This window comes from Coregonus lavaretus (genome assembly GCF_964263955.1).
Source record: "Coregonus lavaretus genome assembly, chromosome: 14".
Classification (NCBI taxonomy): domain Eukaryota; kingdom Metazoa; phylum Chordata; class Actinopteri; order Salmoniformes; family Salmonidae; genus Coregonus; species Coregonus lavaretus.
In genome coordinates this window covers 15,027,289-15,044,068 of record NC_140001.1, presented here as the reverse complement: position 1 = coordinate 15,044,068, position 16,780 = coordinate 15,027,289, and the positions used below count along the sequence as shown (strand labels likewise).

The 16,780-nt window shown below is 42.4% G+C and overlaps 1 protein-coding gene across 1 annotated transcript in view; it reads left to right on the top strand.

Moving 5' to 3' along the window:
- Positions 1–5,969: 5,969 nt before the first annotated feature.
- LOC311141429 (intermembrane lipid transfer protein VPS13A-like) overlaps positions 5,970–16,780 on the top strand; it is a 59,529-nt gene continuing 48,718 nt past the window's right edge. The window contains exons 1-15 of the mRNA XM_084176755.1: positions 5,970–6,194; positions 9,542–9,585; positions 9,698–9,740; positions 9,884–9,979; positions 10,085–10,186; positions 10,394–10,503; positions 10,642–10,701; positions 10,802–10,861; positions 10,980–11,060; positions 11,176–11,233; positions 11,620–11,747; positions 12,131–12,237; positions 12,474–12,645; positions 13,180–13,242; positions 13,509–13,638. Coding sequence (XP_084032881.1) covers positions 6,095–6,194; positions 9,542–9,585; positions 9,698–9,740; positions 9,884–9,979; positions 10,085–10,186; positions 10,394–10,503; positions 10,642–10,701; positions 10,802–10,861; positions 10,980–11,060; positions 11,176–11,233; positions 11,620–11,747; positions 12,131–12,237; positions 12,474–12,645; positions 13,180–13,242; positions 13,509–13,638 — 1,354 coding nt within the window. The 5' untranslated portion in view covers positions 5,970–6,094. The remainder of the gene's footprint in view (positions 6,195–9,541; positions 9,586–9,697; positions 9,741–9,883; positions 9,980–10,084; positions 10,187–10,393; positions 10,504–10,641; positions 10,702–10,801; positions 10,862–10,979; positions 11,061–11,175; positions 11,234–11,619; positions 11,748–12,130; positions 12,238–12,473; positions 12,646–13,179; positions 13,243–13,508; positions 13,639–16,780) is intronic.

The window sequence follows — 16,780 nt, the reverse complement described above, 5'->3', positions numbered from 1 at the left end:
TTTGTCTTGTTGGGAACTTATGTTTGGTCTCTTTTTTTGGAACTCCACCTGCATCTTTTCAACATGTAACTTTTGACTGAAGGAATCCTCACCAGTCTCAATCTCAAAATCAAATATAAATAAATATTATCAAATATTGACACAATTATTGACACTCTGTGTGTGAGAGAAGACGATCAAAGTCTATAGAAAAAGGCAAAATGTCCCGTATTTACAAAGCATCTCAGAGTGCTAGGATCAGGTCCCCACCTGTCCACACAATCTTATTTATGATCTTAAAAACTGATCTGGGATCAGCAGTTCGACTTTGACACATTGAATATGGGCCATTATTTGCATGCAGTTACCTTGGCTATTCTGGTCGGGTCTTCATTTTCGGTGTCATCTGGGTTAATTTTTTTCCCCTTGCCTCCCAAACCTCTTCTGCATTTCCTGTACTTGTGCAACGTGAGCAAGCGGCTGCCGTTCTTTTTTGTATTTATTCTTTATCATGCCGTGCCATGACTCCTTAAAAAATAAAATGTGGAGAGGAGAAATGTCATGACGGATTATTGGGACAGAGGTCAGAGGAGCAGACTAGAGATGGTCTTCTTATGCTGCTGGAAATGTGATGGAATAACAATGTGAGAAGAAAATATCCAAGCCAGCACATTATGGTCTGGGTAGGCACAATGGTGTAAAAAGGTTATTAGTGTGTGAATTCATGTGAGTAGGAAAACTGAAGAATTCTTACATATCCCTTCCCTGTGTGGCCTCTCAACGAGGGGTACTTTTGAATGAGCGCTGTGCACACATGTATTGCTGGGTAGTGGGGTACATAAAGCAAAAGAGAAACATACAAGACTACATTTAGACTAAAAATTATGTTTGTAATACAAATGACATTGATTGATGCCGTTGATTATCGTCATGTAAAAGTTGAGTATATGCTATGCGATCAGCTGCAGTGATTATGACAAGACAGTATGGTGGAGAGTAAGGAGGACAGAGACAGGAGAAGGGCTCAGGGTGACACACACACACAAGCATTACGATTCATAACTGAGGAACTTATATCATTAACATTAAGCTAAGATCAGTTCATTACATAACTATACTCACCAAAGTGTAGGTACACATGAAGTCGAACAACACTTGCCCAATCTGAGACCTTTTTTAACACGGCTGGAAATTCTGGAAGTCTAAACCCAGAAGGCCAGACTCTTTGGTTGATTGATGTGTCATGTTGCTGGCCAATTGATATATCATGCTGAAGGCCAACTGGTGTGTCATTGTGCTGGACAGATGCTGGGTCATTTTGCTGGACAGATGCTGGGTCATTTTGCTGGACAGATGCTGGGTCATTTTGCTGGACAGACGCTGGGTCATTTTGCTGGACTGATGCTGGGTCATTTTGCTGGACAGATGCTGGGTCATTTTGCTGGACAGATGCTGGGTAATTTTGCTGGACTGATGTTGGGTCATTTTGCTGGACAGATGATGGGTCATTTTGCTGGACTGATGCTGGGTCATTTTGCTGGACAGATGCTGGGTCATTTTGCTGGACAGATGCTGGGTCATTTTGCTGGACTGATGTTGGGTCATTTTGCTGGACTGATGCTGGGTCATTTTGCTGGACAGATGCTGGGTCATTTTGCTGGACAGATGCTGGGTAATTTTGCTGGACTGATGTTGGGTCATTTTGCTGGACAGATGCTGGGTCATTTTGCTGGACTGATGCTGGGTCATTTTGCTGGACTGATGCTGGGTCATTTTGCTGGACAGATGCTGGGTCATTTTGCTGGACTGATGTTGGGTCATTTTGCTGGACTGATGCTAGGTCATTTTGCTGGGCTGTTTGCTGTGAACTAACAATACCGTTTTTTGTGCTTTCAGGCACAAAAAGAAGAAAAAAAAGAGCAGAGAATTTGAATAGGATCAATGTGATAGACTCAATGATGCAGATAACAGTCATAGATTGACTTACCTATTTACAGCTTTTAGATTCTCCATTCATTTTGTGAATTTGATTCGAACTTTGATTATTGGAAGGAGTTGCTCCACCATACTTTTTGTATGGAGGTCAATGAGAGTGACTTTTTTGCTATGTGTGGCTCATTTGACAAGTGACATCCTGGCAACTTGGAGAGAAAAAAACACTTTATATCGGATAAAAACTCATAATACTTTTATTTCCCTTTTGACCCAATCAAATTTCAGATAGTCTGCAGTAGTCTAGACAAGATGTAAACTGAACAATTAAGCAGTTTGCTTAGTTCAAATGAACAGACAAATGTATTCAACATGAATAGCGAGGCGATTTCGAGGTAAGAAGTGCTTGTTTCCCAATAACCTGCTGGAATAGGCTACTGAGGATGGGGTCATAATTTCAATCACTGAATTAAATATTAATAATATGTATATGAACTGAATATGCTTGTCAACAACAGACAGTGTTTTTTTTTTTCATAACCTGTAGCCTAATCTGACTACTGTTACCTTCAATCTAATGCGTTCTAACAACTGATCGGCAATTGCGATATAGCTTTGATAACTTCCAATTGAATTAACTAAACATGTCCATTAATAATTGCATAATAACATAAGGCTACAACAACAGTAAACTCAAGTTATAGACTATTTATTAAATTGGTTTGCCATTTCAAATTTCCACTCGGGCAGCCCCCGAGACCCAAGAACTGAGCATGCATAAAACACTTCGCTTGATACCGTTTTCTTTAACCAAAGTCAACATTAGAACGCAGTTTAAACCACCTCCGAGCGAATGTATGTAATGCACCCAAAGTCGTTTTCCAGTGCTTTGCCTCCATTATTTCTTGATGTGCATCAGTTCTAGTGTATCAATATGTTTTACGGAAAAGGGGTTGGAAATAGGTGTCTCCATAATGACAATCTTAATAGCCTACCTACAACTGGTAAAAAGTTGTCACGACGTGCGCGCCTGCTGCTCCTTCTCTCGCTCACGTGACTCAGCCAATAGCTGTAGCGCTCTCTCAACACATACACACCCTCCGTCCCTCCCCAACACTCACTCAGCAACAGTCTGCCTCACTGCCTGACAGTAAGCAGCAGGTCACATTGAAATATATTTATTTTAAGAGAAATGCCATGGCGGCCGCGGTGCAACCCGCGACCAATACATTTTCACCAGCGACATAATTTTCAAAGTATCCCAATTCGCGAGGAAAGCGCGAACATGCAACACTGCTTTTGTGGGGGTTCATGAAGGAACCAAGGGGGTGTTCATGAAGAAGCTTGGGAATGTTGGGGGGGGGGGGGGCGTTCCTGCAGATGCAGGAATGCCCACATGCAGGAACGCCCCAAATTGCGGGCTGCAGTTGCACACTATTGGCCTTTTCCTCTATGGCCACTCCAAAGAGAGTACTCTACTGTAGTGGGCCACGACTCCAGGATTTTTTAAATCGACTCCGACTCTGACTCCTGTTGTCGGAGTCGAAAGTAGTCGACTCTTGCTCAACTCCGAAAACACGTTGAAACGGATGCGGACACACGTACACACAACCTCATTATTGCAGAGTCCTACAAGGAAGACTACATTTGCGTTCTAGAGGACTGACATGAGCATGCCCATTTGGTCATCAACTTTGCTTATAAAATGCCTATTTTGTTTGAATATAGAAGGTGATGTGTAGGAACTAGAATATTTCTGTGATATTTCTGCTGTGTACAGCCTTGACGGATCACATGGGATGATGCGAGGCACTATGCTGATAAGCCTATTCTTTGCCATGTTATAGCCCTATTCGGACGAGTATTACTAGAGACATTGGTTTTGTAATTAGTATCCAAGCATGTGCTTTATTCCAGAGGACCAGTCACACAGGATTATTTTTTCCCCCAAACTGCCCCCTGTAATTCAAATTTTCCCCCAAATATAATCAGTGGTGGAGAAAGTACCCAATTGTCATACTTGAGTAAAAGTAAAGATAAAAGTGAGTCACCCAGTAAAATACTACTTAAGTAAAAGTCTAAAAGTATTTGGTTTTAAATATACGTAAGTATCAAAAGTAAATGAAATTGCTAAAATATACTTAAGTATAAAAAATAAAAGTACAAATCATTTAAAATTCCTTATATGGTCCTCTGTAGCTCAGCTGGTAGAGCACGGCGCTTGTAACGCCAAGGTAGTGGGTTCGATCCCCGGGACCACCCATACACAAAAAAATGTATGCACGCACGACTGTAAGTCGCTTTGGATAAAAGCGTCTGCTAAATGGCATATTAAAATTAAATTAAATTTTTATATTAAGCAAACCAGACGGCACCATTTTCTTGTTTTTTAAATGTACGGATAACTAGGGGCACGCTCCAACAGTCACACTGTTCAGTGAGTCCGCCAGATCAGAGGCAGTAGGGATGACGAGGGATATTCTCTTGATAAGTGTGTGAATTAGACAATTTTCCTGTCCTGTTAAGCATTCAAAATGTAACGAGTACTTTTGGGTGTCAGGGAAAATGTATGAAGTAAAAAGTACATACTTTTCATTAGGAATGTAGTAAAGTAAAAGTTGTCAAAAATATAAATAGTAAAGTAAAGTGCAGATACCAAAAAAAAAAACGACTTTAGTAGTATTTTCAAGTATTTTTACTTAAGTACTTTACACCACCTGAATATAATTGACTCTTATGATGGAAGCCTGGAGGTTTTTATTATAGGCGTGAATATATTTCAACGTCATAGGCTACACTGATAACTCGTGCTTGGCTGCCAAATGTATAATGTCCCCATAATATTTAAATTGATGAAGTGTGATCATAATCATTATTTTAGTAATCCATGGTAGACGTCAATCCTAATAACAATGACCCCCATCCGGCTGATTTGAGCTGCTGAACCATATTTGCACTTGAGATGTGTTTCTAGGGAGTTTTTCCTAGCCTACATCTGCATTGCTTGCTGTTTTGGGTTTTATGATGGGTTTCTGTATAGCACTTTGTGACATCTGCTGATGTAAAAAGGGCTTTATAAATACATTTGATTGATTGATTGGTTAATGGATTAGAAAGTGAACTTGCCATTTCCAAAAAGTTTAGCGGGGATGCCCTGCTTTGCGATCTATTGCCTAGGACAGAGCTCTACAACCCTGTTCGTGGAGAACTACCATCCTGTAGGTCACTCCAACCTTAATCTAGCGCATCTGATTCAATAATTAGCTGGTTGATAAACTGAATCTGGTTAGTTAGAACTGGGGTTGGAGCGAAAACCTACAGGAAGATAGTTCTCCAGGAACAAGGTTGGAGAGCCCTGACCTAGGACATCAACAGCCAGCCAGGGTTTCATTAAATCAGTTATAGGCACAATACTTTTTATTGCACATTTGGGCCTAATTAAACTGATGCATTTGGCGATGTTCAATTTCAATTCTCTGGCACTATGAAGAATAGTTTACCAATCCTCATTGGTAGCCTAATATATCATTTTGGTGAATTTATGAGGCATTGCTAGACAAGACATAGCGAGATACAGATTACCAAAATATAGCCTATGCGCGTATTCCGACAGTCTGTCTGCCCCGATCCTCACTCTCCCTCGCCTGCTCTTTGCTATGAAAACCGCTAGTGTTTGGTCTTCGGTCTGTTGCGTGTAGAGGAGCTCAGCCTACTCATTGATAGCCCCTACTTTAGTGAACTTGTGCGAGACATTGCAAGCCAAGACATTTCGAAATACACAATTGCGATATCCTATATCTTTTGATTACCGATGCACGGTTCTGACTTTCTGCCTGGTGGCCGACATGGCTGTGCCTCTACAATATCCCTCGCTAGCTCGCTCTTTCTTTGCTGTGAAATATGCGAGAGTTTGTTCTCGAAGTAGACAACCGCAACTAGTTTGCTCCGTTGCAAAAATACTGAATCTTAAGAGTCGATTCTAAGCGGAATCGAAGCTTGACAGCTAGAAATGGGAGTCGACGGGCAAGAAGTCGAGGAATCGATTATTTTGGAGTCGACTCCCCAACACTACTTTACTGACGCAACCAAATGCTTGGGAAACAGGACTAGGCGCAACAGGTAGCTAGCTAATCAAGAGAAACTGAACTAAACATGGTGACCGAGAGGTGAACGACACAGCAACATGGTCTTCGAAAGCGTGGTGGTAGATGTCCTAAACAGGTTTCTGGGGGACTACGTTGTGAACCTTGACAGCTCACAACTCAAGCTCGGGATTTGGGGAGGTAACTAACATTACTTTGACGATTCGGTGTTATGGTTAGCAAGACAAGGGACACACTATTTTCACGGCACTTCAATACGAAGTGATTTTCGATAACCCTGGCCCTTTTCCTAACCTTAACCTCAGTTTCCTAACCTGCTGTGTAAGTTCTCCTAACCTGCTACGAAAAAGTCACTGGTACTAGTATCGAAGTGCCGTGAAGAGTGTTTCCGAGCAAGACAAGGCTGGTTTGCTGAGGGCAAGTATTCCTACTATGCATGCTTGTTTGTGAACCAGGTTTTGTAGCCAACTGGCTAGTTAGCTATTATGGGGTTTTATTTGGTAGCTACGTCAGCTAGCCATCTTCCCAGGTTTGCTCGCAAGCCCTACCCAAAAAAGCCAACGTTGTTTACTTGGCTGGAGTCCAAGTGTGGTCACTTCTTCTTCTTCTTCTAATATGGTATAATGGCGTACGCTGTGGTCACTTCTTCTTATATGGTATAATGGCGTTCGTAACAATTAGGGGTGTGTTCGTAAATTCATCAGCTCTGGCACACTCTGTTCTGAAATCGGAGTAGATCGCAAGAGCGAATTTACGAACGCAACCTAGATGTGCATTCTGCCACCTACTGTGCGGGTGGATAATTTATTTATTTTAATTTTATTTAACAACATAAAATAAGATAAGTCAGTTAAGAACAAATTCTAATTTACAATGACGGCCTACCCCATCCAAACCCGGATGACGCTGGGCCAATTGTGCGCCGACCTATTCGACTCCCAATCATGGCCTGGAACACAGCCTGGAATCGAACCAGGGTCTGTAGTGAGACGCCTCTAGCACTGAGATGCAGTGCCTTAGACCGCTGCGCCACTCGGGAACCCATAATAAGGATCCCAAAAAGTCAAAAAATTTGGGTAAAATACAATACCATACAAACTATCAAAAAATAAATTAACTAAGCAAAATCAACCTGCTTTTCTGAAAAATTCTAATCAGGTCCCAACGCAGGCTCAGAAGCCTCCTGTGAGGGCGGGACATTTGCTAGTGACAATAGTCCTTATAGTGCTTCTGCCGTGAAGTCTTGGAGCCAAAAAAACTTATCCGCTGCAGATATGATATCCAGCTTCTTGGACTTCTTAGACACTTGTGCTGTACAATTAATCACTGTGGCTATAAATGCCACAAAATCCACCTTATTCACAATGAGTGAATCCTGATCACTCCATTGACTGGTTGCAATGCATCCACCGCTATATCTTCAACACTGTTGTCTCTTTCCCCTTCGACTCTCTTCACCGCCTCCACATAGGAGAATCGTTGCGCAGATCCTTGACACCTCGACCTCCTTCACCTTAACAGGGCACTCAAGGAAGTCCGGAGGTACTGTAGGGTGTCCGCGAAAAAATAAAATAAATAAATATATATTTTTTTTAATGCAATATTTTTATATGAATATTGCTAGCAACAACATAATTTTTGTTTGTACATTTTTCCATTACATATCTACAGTAGAAAATAGGAAAATATCTTATTTCTAATGATGTCAACTTTATTTCTCAACTCCTAATATTGGACAAATTACACTCATTGGAGCCAATTACACTAACTGGAGTATCTGCCGCTGGCTGCTTCTAAGCTTTTTTCACTTGGATGTTTTTGCCAAAACATTGCTTACCTTTGTTAAACCAGCTAAACAGCTGCTCTTAGTGAAAAATGTGTTTGGAGTTACCTTTCTAGCTAATAGGCTATGTTAGAGTTAATTTTATTTAACAAAATAAAATAAGGTAAGTCAGTTAAGAACAAATTCTCATTTACAATGACGGCCTACCCCAGCCAAACCCGGATGACGCTGGGCCAATTGTGCGCCGACCTATTCGACTCCCAATCACGGCCTGGAACACAGCCTGGAATCGAACCAGGGTCTGTAGTGACGCCTCTAGCACTGAGATGTGTGGGGAGGTCAAAATAATGAAAAACTATCTACCATATCTATTCACTTCTCATTGCTATTATCATTCTCCTGATGATAAGACAAGAAAATAACGTATGATGGGGTTTCCCTGGGTCGCCGGTTTGCCTGGAATGGGGTCCCTGGGCAAGAAAAGGTTGAAGACCCCTGGCTTAGACAACACACAACAAGCCTACTTCATGAGCTAGCTACTACTGCTAGAATCATTACATATTTTACACACAATATGGCTTAAGTTGAGGATTAGTCAGTGCCTTATTGCTTCTCAAATGATTGCATGTCAGTCCCCCTTAGCATAGCTAGGCTACACTTAGCTCTCGAAAACCTTTCTCTGTAGGGTTTTCAGCAGTTAGCTTCGCCCACGGCTGGCTCCATGTGAACTACAATCCCGACGCTGTGTTTTAACGTTTAGAAACATCAATAATCATCGCATTCGAAACAGTTTTCGAAACATATGCCCCTCATCTTTCATGTCAGCGAGAATGAATCTTTCAAATATAAAATATACACTTACTGTAGCAGATTTGCACAGATGGATACGCTGTGTGTGCCTCCAGCTGACAAACTACACTTCCGCTACTCTTCCTCCCCAGTTAAGCTTACACATAGGTGTTCGGAAGGTTGCTGGTTCGAACTATGGCTGATTTTAAGGCAAGTCCTCCAGGTCCTGGACGACTTACCTTAATAGAAGGAACCATGAATTCTGCTCTTTATCAGATAATTTTACAGGAGAATGTCAGGCCATCCGTCTGTGAACTGAAGCTGAAGTACAGCTGGGTCATGCAGCAAGACAATGATCCAAAACACACAATCAAGTCTACATGAAAATGGCTAAAAAGCAACACATTTGAAGTTTTGGAATGGCCTAGTCAAAATCCAGGCCTAATCCCAATTGAGATGTTGTGGCAGGACTTGAAACGAGCAGTTCATGCTTGAAAACCCACAAATGTCGCTGAGTTAAAGCAGTTCTGCATGGAAGAGTGGGCCAAAATTCCTCCACAGCGACAAGAGTGATCAACAACTACAGGAAATTAAAGCAGTTCGGCATGGAGGAGTGGGCCAAAATTCCTCCACAGCGATGTGAGCGACTGATCAACAACTACAGGAAGCATTTGGTTTCAGTCATTGCACCTAAAGGTTGCACAACCAGAAATATATGATACTTGGAGTTAATAATTATTATAAGTCCAAGGCCTGACACCTTGCCAACAGACAGAGCACAAGATAACATAAGGTGCCGCTTGCCGATGTTTGTACAGTGAAATGAGGCAAAGTTAATTGTCAGCTTAGGCTCAACCCTATATGTTTCCAACCTCATGGTACTATGTATTTATTAGCATATTCATGTAACAGTGCTTCTTGAATCTTTTTAAACCAATATGCCTTTTCCCCCTAGGTGATGCTGTGCTCAGAAATCTTGAAATAAAGGAAAATGCCTTGGTAGGTTTTACATGAATGGCTAGGCCTACTGCTAAACGCATCAGTTGTTAGTTGTTCATTATTTAGGTACATTCAAATTGTATTGTGCTGAATATTTTTGTTCTTGTTTCAGAGGCAACTTGACATTCCTTTTAAAGTAAGAGCCGGACATATAGGTAAGATTTGTCCGATGACTCTCAACCCAACACCTACCGTAACCCTATGACATTTACAATAGTCCCTCCCTCCCTCTTTCTCACTCTTCAACCTCTTTCTATTTGTTCTCTCGCTCTGCTGTGTGTGTGTGTGGTTCTGTCAGGACGCTTGGAGCTGAAGATTCCATGGAAGAATCTGTACAACCAGTCAGTGGAAGCTACACTGGATGGAGTTTACCTGCTCATCGTGCCCACAGCCAGTGAGAACCTGACCTTATCACCGATACGCATGAACCCTAGCTGTAGTGTGTGTGCGTGTCTTTGCTTTTGTTAATGGGTAGCCTATGTCTTTGTGCATGTTTCAGGTATAAAGTATGATGCGGAGAAGGAGGAGAAACAGCTTCAGGAGGCTCGTCAGAGGGAGCTGCAGAGGATCGACGAGACCAAACAGAAAGCAGCGAAACAAGGTCAGAGTTAATGTGTTAGTTACATTATTATACATTTTGAGTCTTTGTAAATAATGTATAGCTTCAAATGTGTATCTCACAGACTGTCAGTCAGTGTTTACATTTCCCCAACCCCACCCCTTGGCGGGGCTGCCTTTTGGGGTAAAACACAGACTCAGGACTGTGACTTTAATGCATGTACTGTTATCATATTCATTGGTGCCACAGAAAACCCTGCACTTGAGAAGCAGGACACCTTTGTGGAGAAACTGGTGACGCAGGTGATCAAGAACCTCCAGGTGAAGATCTCCAACATCCACATCCGCTATGAGGATGATGTGAGTATTCTGCCTAGTGTACTATAGTAGTACTACAGTACTAGAACTATGTATATTACTACTGTGTTGCATTACTGTACGTTTCTCTCTCGTCTCTTATCTCTCCTCTTGTCTCTCTCGTCTCTCTCTCTCTCTCAGGTCACCAATCCCAATTGCCCATTATCATTTGGAATGTCACTACAGAACCTCAGCCTTCAGGTAATGTGTGTCACCTTTGCTTTGGTTTTGTTATGGTTGTGGTCAGACCTTGAAACAGTATCAAGTAACTTCTCAACCCCAAAACTGTGTTACCCCACAGACAGCAGATGAGAACTGGAAACCTTGTCTCTTGAATGAGAAAGCCAAGCTGTTTTTCAAGGTAGAGTATTCTTTACAGCAATGGTTATACTGTAGATTAGTTTGACATACATTATGACACTGTTATACTGTCAACAGCATTCTAAGCTGTTTTCTGTTGTGCTTTTTCCTCTCCTCAGCTTGTCCAGTTGAACAATCTCTTTGCCTACTGGAACGTGAACGCAACGCTGTACTCTAATCACATGCCAGATGAGGCCCTGGTGAGTGACCGTGTCATCATTCAGCGCCGTTGCTGAGCGTTGAGTCTCTTAAGTGAGAGTGATGTCTATCTATGACGTCTAATTAAGTGTCTGTTCCTGTCTGTCGTTTCCACAGCGATGCCTCCAGAACAGCATGGACATCTACAGTTCCACCCCCATGAAACACGATTTCAGTGAGTGTGTCGCCTAGTCGATATAGGGGTGTGACATCATTCATCGTCTGGATCAGTCTTTTACATATATATATATTTTTAGTCATTTAGCAGACGCTCTTATCCAGAGCGACTTACAGTTAGTGAGTGCATAAATTTTTTTATACTGTCCCCCCGTGGGAATCGAACCCACAACCCTGGCGTTGTAAGCGCCAGCCAACTCTACCAACTGAGCATACTCGGGGCCACGTGTCAGTCTTGATATTCATGTAGCCATTCACCTGCTACAGGGAATCAAATCAGTCATTTGAGTGTATTGTAATCAAATACTTTTTCCCATTACTTAAACCCACTGTTGAATTGTTGTTTATCCTTATTAACCTAATTTTCCTGTTCAATGTTGGCAGTTTTTTGTCCGATAACGGCCAATGCGAAGCTGTGCATGAACCCCCGGTCAGACGTGAACTTCTCCTCTCCCAAGGTGGACTTGGTGGTCAACCTGAGAGAGGTGGCTGTGGAGCTCAACAGGCCACAGGTGAGACTGGGAGAGAGAGACCATGAGAGAGGGAGTGAGAAAGGGCTACATTTTCTTTGAGCAAAAGAGCACATTTGTGCCCCCCAAAAATATTGTAAATCTCATTATAATCTGCATTGTGATTTCAGTTGAAACCTTTCTTCAACAGTGTGCATAATAAGGAGGGTGGCTATTATTTAACCACTGTGAAGGACACTGATGCTTCCGATTTACACAATTATGCTACCCCGTCTATTTTAAATGTTACAGTATTTTTTTTTCACAGATCACCCAGAGTTAGAATTTTAGTGTCACCCAGAGTTAGAATTTTTACCCAAAGTCTGGCTTATTTCCCTCTGTCTTCTTCGTTGACGCCTGAACTCTGACCCCTTCCCTCTCTCCAGTATGTCAGCATTCTGGAGCTACTGGGCTCGGTGGATATGATGTCACGCAACCTGCCGTACAGGAAATACCGTCCGCAAGTCCACGTGCACACCAACGCCTACATATGGTAAGCACTCACACATTTGTTTCTTATACAAAAAAAAAACTAAAGCCTTTTTCTCTTGATGTATTGATGACAATTGTGGTTATTGTTAATGTTTAGACGGTGAATGATAATTGTGTCATGTTGCATGCCACCCAGTATAAGATTATTAGACACATGTTTTCCAATCAATTGAGTTACAGTGAAGTACACAGACTGGTGCTATAGTGACTGTCACTCTGCTTGTGTTTTTCATCCAGGTGGCAGTATGTGATTACGGGCATCATGGAGGTGGACGTGAAGCCACGGCTGCACATGTGGTCGTGGCAGTGCATCCGCTGCCACCGACAGACAGTCAAGCGTTACAGAGCGCTCTACAAGTCCAAGATCACCAACAAGAAGCCCACTGAGAAGCTGCTCAGGGAACTGGAGGTGTGTGGAGATCAGGGTCATGTTCATTAGGCACCAAATGGAAGAAAACTGACTGAAAACAGGGAGGGACTACCTGGACTTGTCCAATATGAAGCACACATTAAAATGTTCCATTGCAAAAGGTTTTGAAACATTTTCCGTTGCCTTCCCTAAAGAGTGCAACCCAGACCTGCGTTGAAATAGTATTTTTTTCCTTTCCAAAACTTGAGCAGTGCTTGATTGAGCTTGCCTGGCCGTAATTGGACCAATGGAATATTCTCCAAAGTGCAAACCTTGCCCATCTGGCACTCCGGGCAGGCTCAATCAAGCGCTCAAAGTATTTAAAAGAAAACAAAATAATCTTTGAACCCAGGTGTGGTGGAGATTTAGAAGGCCTCCTCCTCCCTTGCTCGCAGAGCTGCAACCCCAGTCTTTTTCTCTACTCTGCTGCATTGATTGATGAACATTAAGTAATTGATGAAGTAATAATTGACGGATTCCCACAACGGTCCGGGAACTGTTCTAATGGATCCATCTTTCCCTCCATGTGCCCAGGAGACTGAGCGGACTCTGGATATCTTTAACATCACGCTGGCCAGGCAGCAAGCTGAGATGGAGGTACGGATTGAGCTATCTGTTGAATTATTCCTAGCTAACTATCTTTCTTCTCTGCATCTACTGTCCTGTCTGTCCGTCAACTAACTAATTTGTTCAAAATGGCAGTAAAGCATGACTGAAATAACCGTACTTAGTCACACTGCCATAGCGTAACCACCAGTGCAACACGTAGTCACAGTCTAACTAACAATAGTTCCAGTTAGTGGTTGTGGTTGTGGCTGAGCCGTTATGTGTAGACTGTGACCGGCATTGGTTGGTTGTTCCAGGCGAACAAGGCAGGTCTGCGTATCTTTCGTCCGGGGGTGGAGGAGGAGGAATCTCAGGGCTGGTTGGGCTGGATGTGGTCCGGCTGGTCAGGAGATGGCGGCACCAAGGCCAAGGAGGTCAAGACCGGAGGTGAGACTGCCCGCGTACCCAATCACCACGCTCTATTTTGTACATACAGTGAGGGAAAAAAGTATTTGATCCCCTGCTGATTTTGTACGTTTGCCCACTGACAAAGACATGATCAGTCTATAATTTTAATGGTAGGTTTATTTGAACAGTGAGAGACAGAATAACAACAACAAAATCCAGAAAAATGCATGTCAAAAATGTTATAAATTGATTTGCATTTTAATGAAGGAAATAAGTATTTGACCCCTCTTCAAAACATGACTTAGTACTTGGTGGCAAAACCCTTGTTGGCAATCACAGAGGTTAGACGTTTCTTGTAGTTGGCCACCAGGTTTTCACACATCTCAGGAGGGATTTTGACCCACTCCTCTTTGCAGATCTTCTCCAAGTCCTTAAGGTTTTGAGCCTGACATTTGGCAACTCGAACCTTCAGCTCCCTCCACATATTTTCTATGGGATTCAGGTTTGGAGACTGGCTAGGCCACTCCAGGACCTTAATGTGCTTCTTCTTGAGCCACTCCTTTGTTGCCTTGGCCGTGTGTTTTGGGTCATTGTCATGCTGGAATACCCATCAACGACCCATTTTCAATGCCCTGGCTGAGGGAAGGAGGTTCTCACCCAAGATTTGATGGTACATGGCGCCGGCTTTTCGTCCCTTTGATGCGGTGAAGTTGTCCTGTCTCCTTAGCAGAAAAACACCCCCAAAGCATAATGTTTCCACCTCCATGTTTGACGGTGGGGATGGTGTTCTTGGGGTCATAGGCAGCATTCCTCCTCCTCCAAACACGGCGAGTTGAGTTGATGCCAAAGAGCTCGATTTTGGTCTCATCTGACCACAACACTTTCACCCAGTTCTCCTCTGAATCATTCAGATGTTCATTGGCAAACTTCAGACGGGCCTGTATATGTGCTTTCTTGAGCAGGGGGACCTTGCGGGCGCTGCAGGATTTCAGTCCTTCACGGCGTAGTGTGTTACCCATTGTTGTCTTGGTTACTATGGTCCCAGCTGCCTTGAGATCATCGACAAGTTCCTCCCGTGTAGTTCTGGGCTGATTCCTCACCGTTCTCATGATCATTGCAACTCCACGAGGTGAGATCTTGCATGGAGCCCCAGGTCGAGGGAGATTGACAGTTATTTTGTGTTTCTCCATTTGCGAATAATCGCACCAACTGTTGTCACCTTCTCACCAAGCTGCTTGGCGATGGTCTTGTAGCCCATTCCAGCCTTGTGTAGGTCTACAATCTTGTCCCTGACATCCTTGGAGAGCTCTTTGGTCTTGGCCATGGTGGAGAGTTTGGAATCTGATTGATTGATTGCTTCTGTGGACAGGTGTCTTTTATACAGGTAACAAGCTGAGATTAGGAGCACTCCCTTTAAGAGTGTGCTCCTAATCTCAGCTCGTTACCTGTATAAAAGACACCTGAGAGCCAGAAATCTTTCTGATTGAGAGGGGGTCAAATACTTATTTCCCTCATTAAAATGCAAATCAATTTATAACATTTTTAACATGCGTTTTTCTGGATTTTTTTGTTGTTATTCTGTCTCTCACTGTTCAAATAAACCTACCATTAAAATTATAGACTGATCATTTCTTTGTCAGTGGGCAAACATACAAAATCAGCAGGGGATCAAATACTTTTTTCCCTCACTGTACATTCTTATTAATTGAGACATTTCACATTTGATACAGGGTCTCACTGTGACTAATAAATAAACGCAGAATGTCTGTTAGTTCCAGCATCCTGCCACAGCTGCAATCTTTTTGGCTGTGCACTTGCACCCTGAAATAGGCCTTGGCTAGCGAAATGCCATTGTAGGCCTACCAGGTACAAACCTAGCTACAAAAGTCGACAATGCCAAAACAAGGTGCTTGAAAATACCCCATACTGATATTGAGGTGGAGAATTCCTGTCAATCCACTGCGCATGTTGTTCCTCGGACTAGTCCTTTAACGTCCATTGTCCAGGAGACTGTCGCTCCTTCCCGGAGAATCCTCTGACACAGGTGAAGCACGGTTGGAGTTTGGAGGACCGCATCAGCATATGCGTTCTGAACCAACCAAACATTTATTTTATTGGGAGAAATCACCAGCAAATCAAAGTTGTTACTTTGCAAAGAGATGCATGGGCACCATTAGAGGAGTGTGTCATTGGATTTAGACCAGGGGTGTCAAACTCATTTTAGCTCAGGGGCCACATGGAGGAAAATCTATTCCCAAGTGGGCCGGACCGGAAAAATCATGTTGTATATATAACTTAAAAACAACAACTTCAGATTGTTTTCTTTGTTATAATACGATCAACATACAACATAAAGCTGGAGCCTGAGGACAGTGTGTCCAGAATAGTACAAGCACAACATCACTATTAATCATAAAACACGTCAAGTTTATTTGAAAATTCTAAAGAAAAAGAACACACAAACACACAATGCCTCAGTGATTAACATAACTGTTTCACAGATCACAGAACTATATCAGGGTGTCATTTCTCAGGCAGAAATGTAGATAAAAATAATGAAATCCTGTTCCCCAAACAAGTGCAAGAACCACAGAGTCAAGAATAGGTTAAATATACAAATAAAATAAAATCAATTAAAAACAATAGCACATCAACATAAAAACATATAAACATAAAGCTGGAGCCTGAGGACAGTGTCCAAAAGCACAACATCACTATTAATCATAAAACACCTCAAGTTATTTGAAAGTTCTGAGGACAAAGAACACACAAACACACAATGCCTCAGTGATTCACAGAAGTATATCACAGATCACAGAACTATATCAGGGTGTCATTTCTCAGGCAGAAATGTAAATAAAAAATAATGAAATCCTGTTCCCCAAACAAGTGCAAGAACCACAGAGTCAAGAATAGGTTAAATATACAAATAAAATCAATTAAAAACAATAGCACATCAACATAAAAACATATAAACATAAATCTGAAAGCGTTGATCAAACTCCCGTAACAGTCCCGTTATTTTATCTTTGAACCGCTTCATGTCTGCCACATGTTGGGTCGCGCACACATTTTTCAGACAGGGGAAGTGAGCTGCATCACCACCGGCAAGTTGCGTCTCCCACAATGACAGCTTCAACTTGAAAGAACGTATGCTGTCATAATACTGCGTGACAACTTT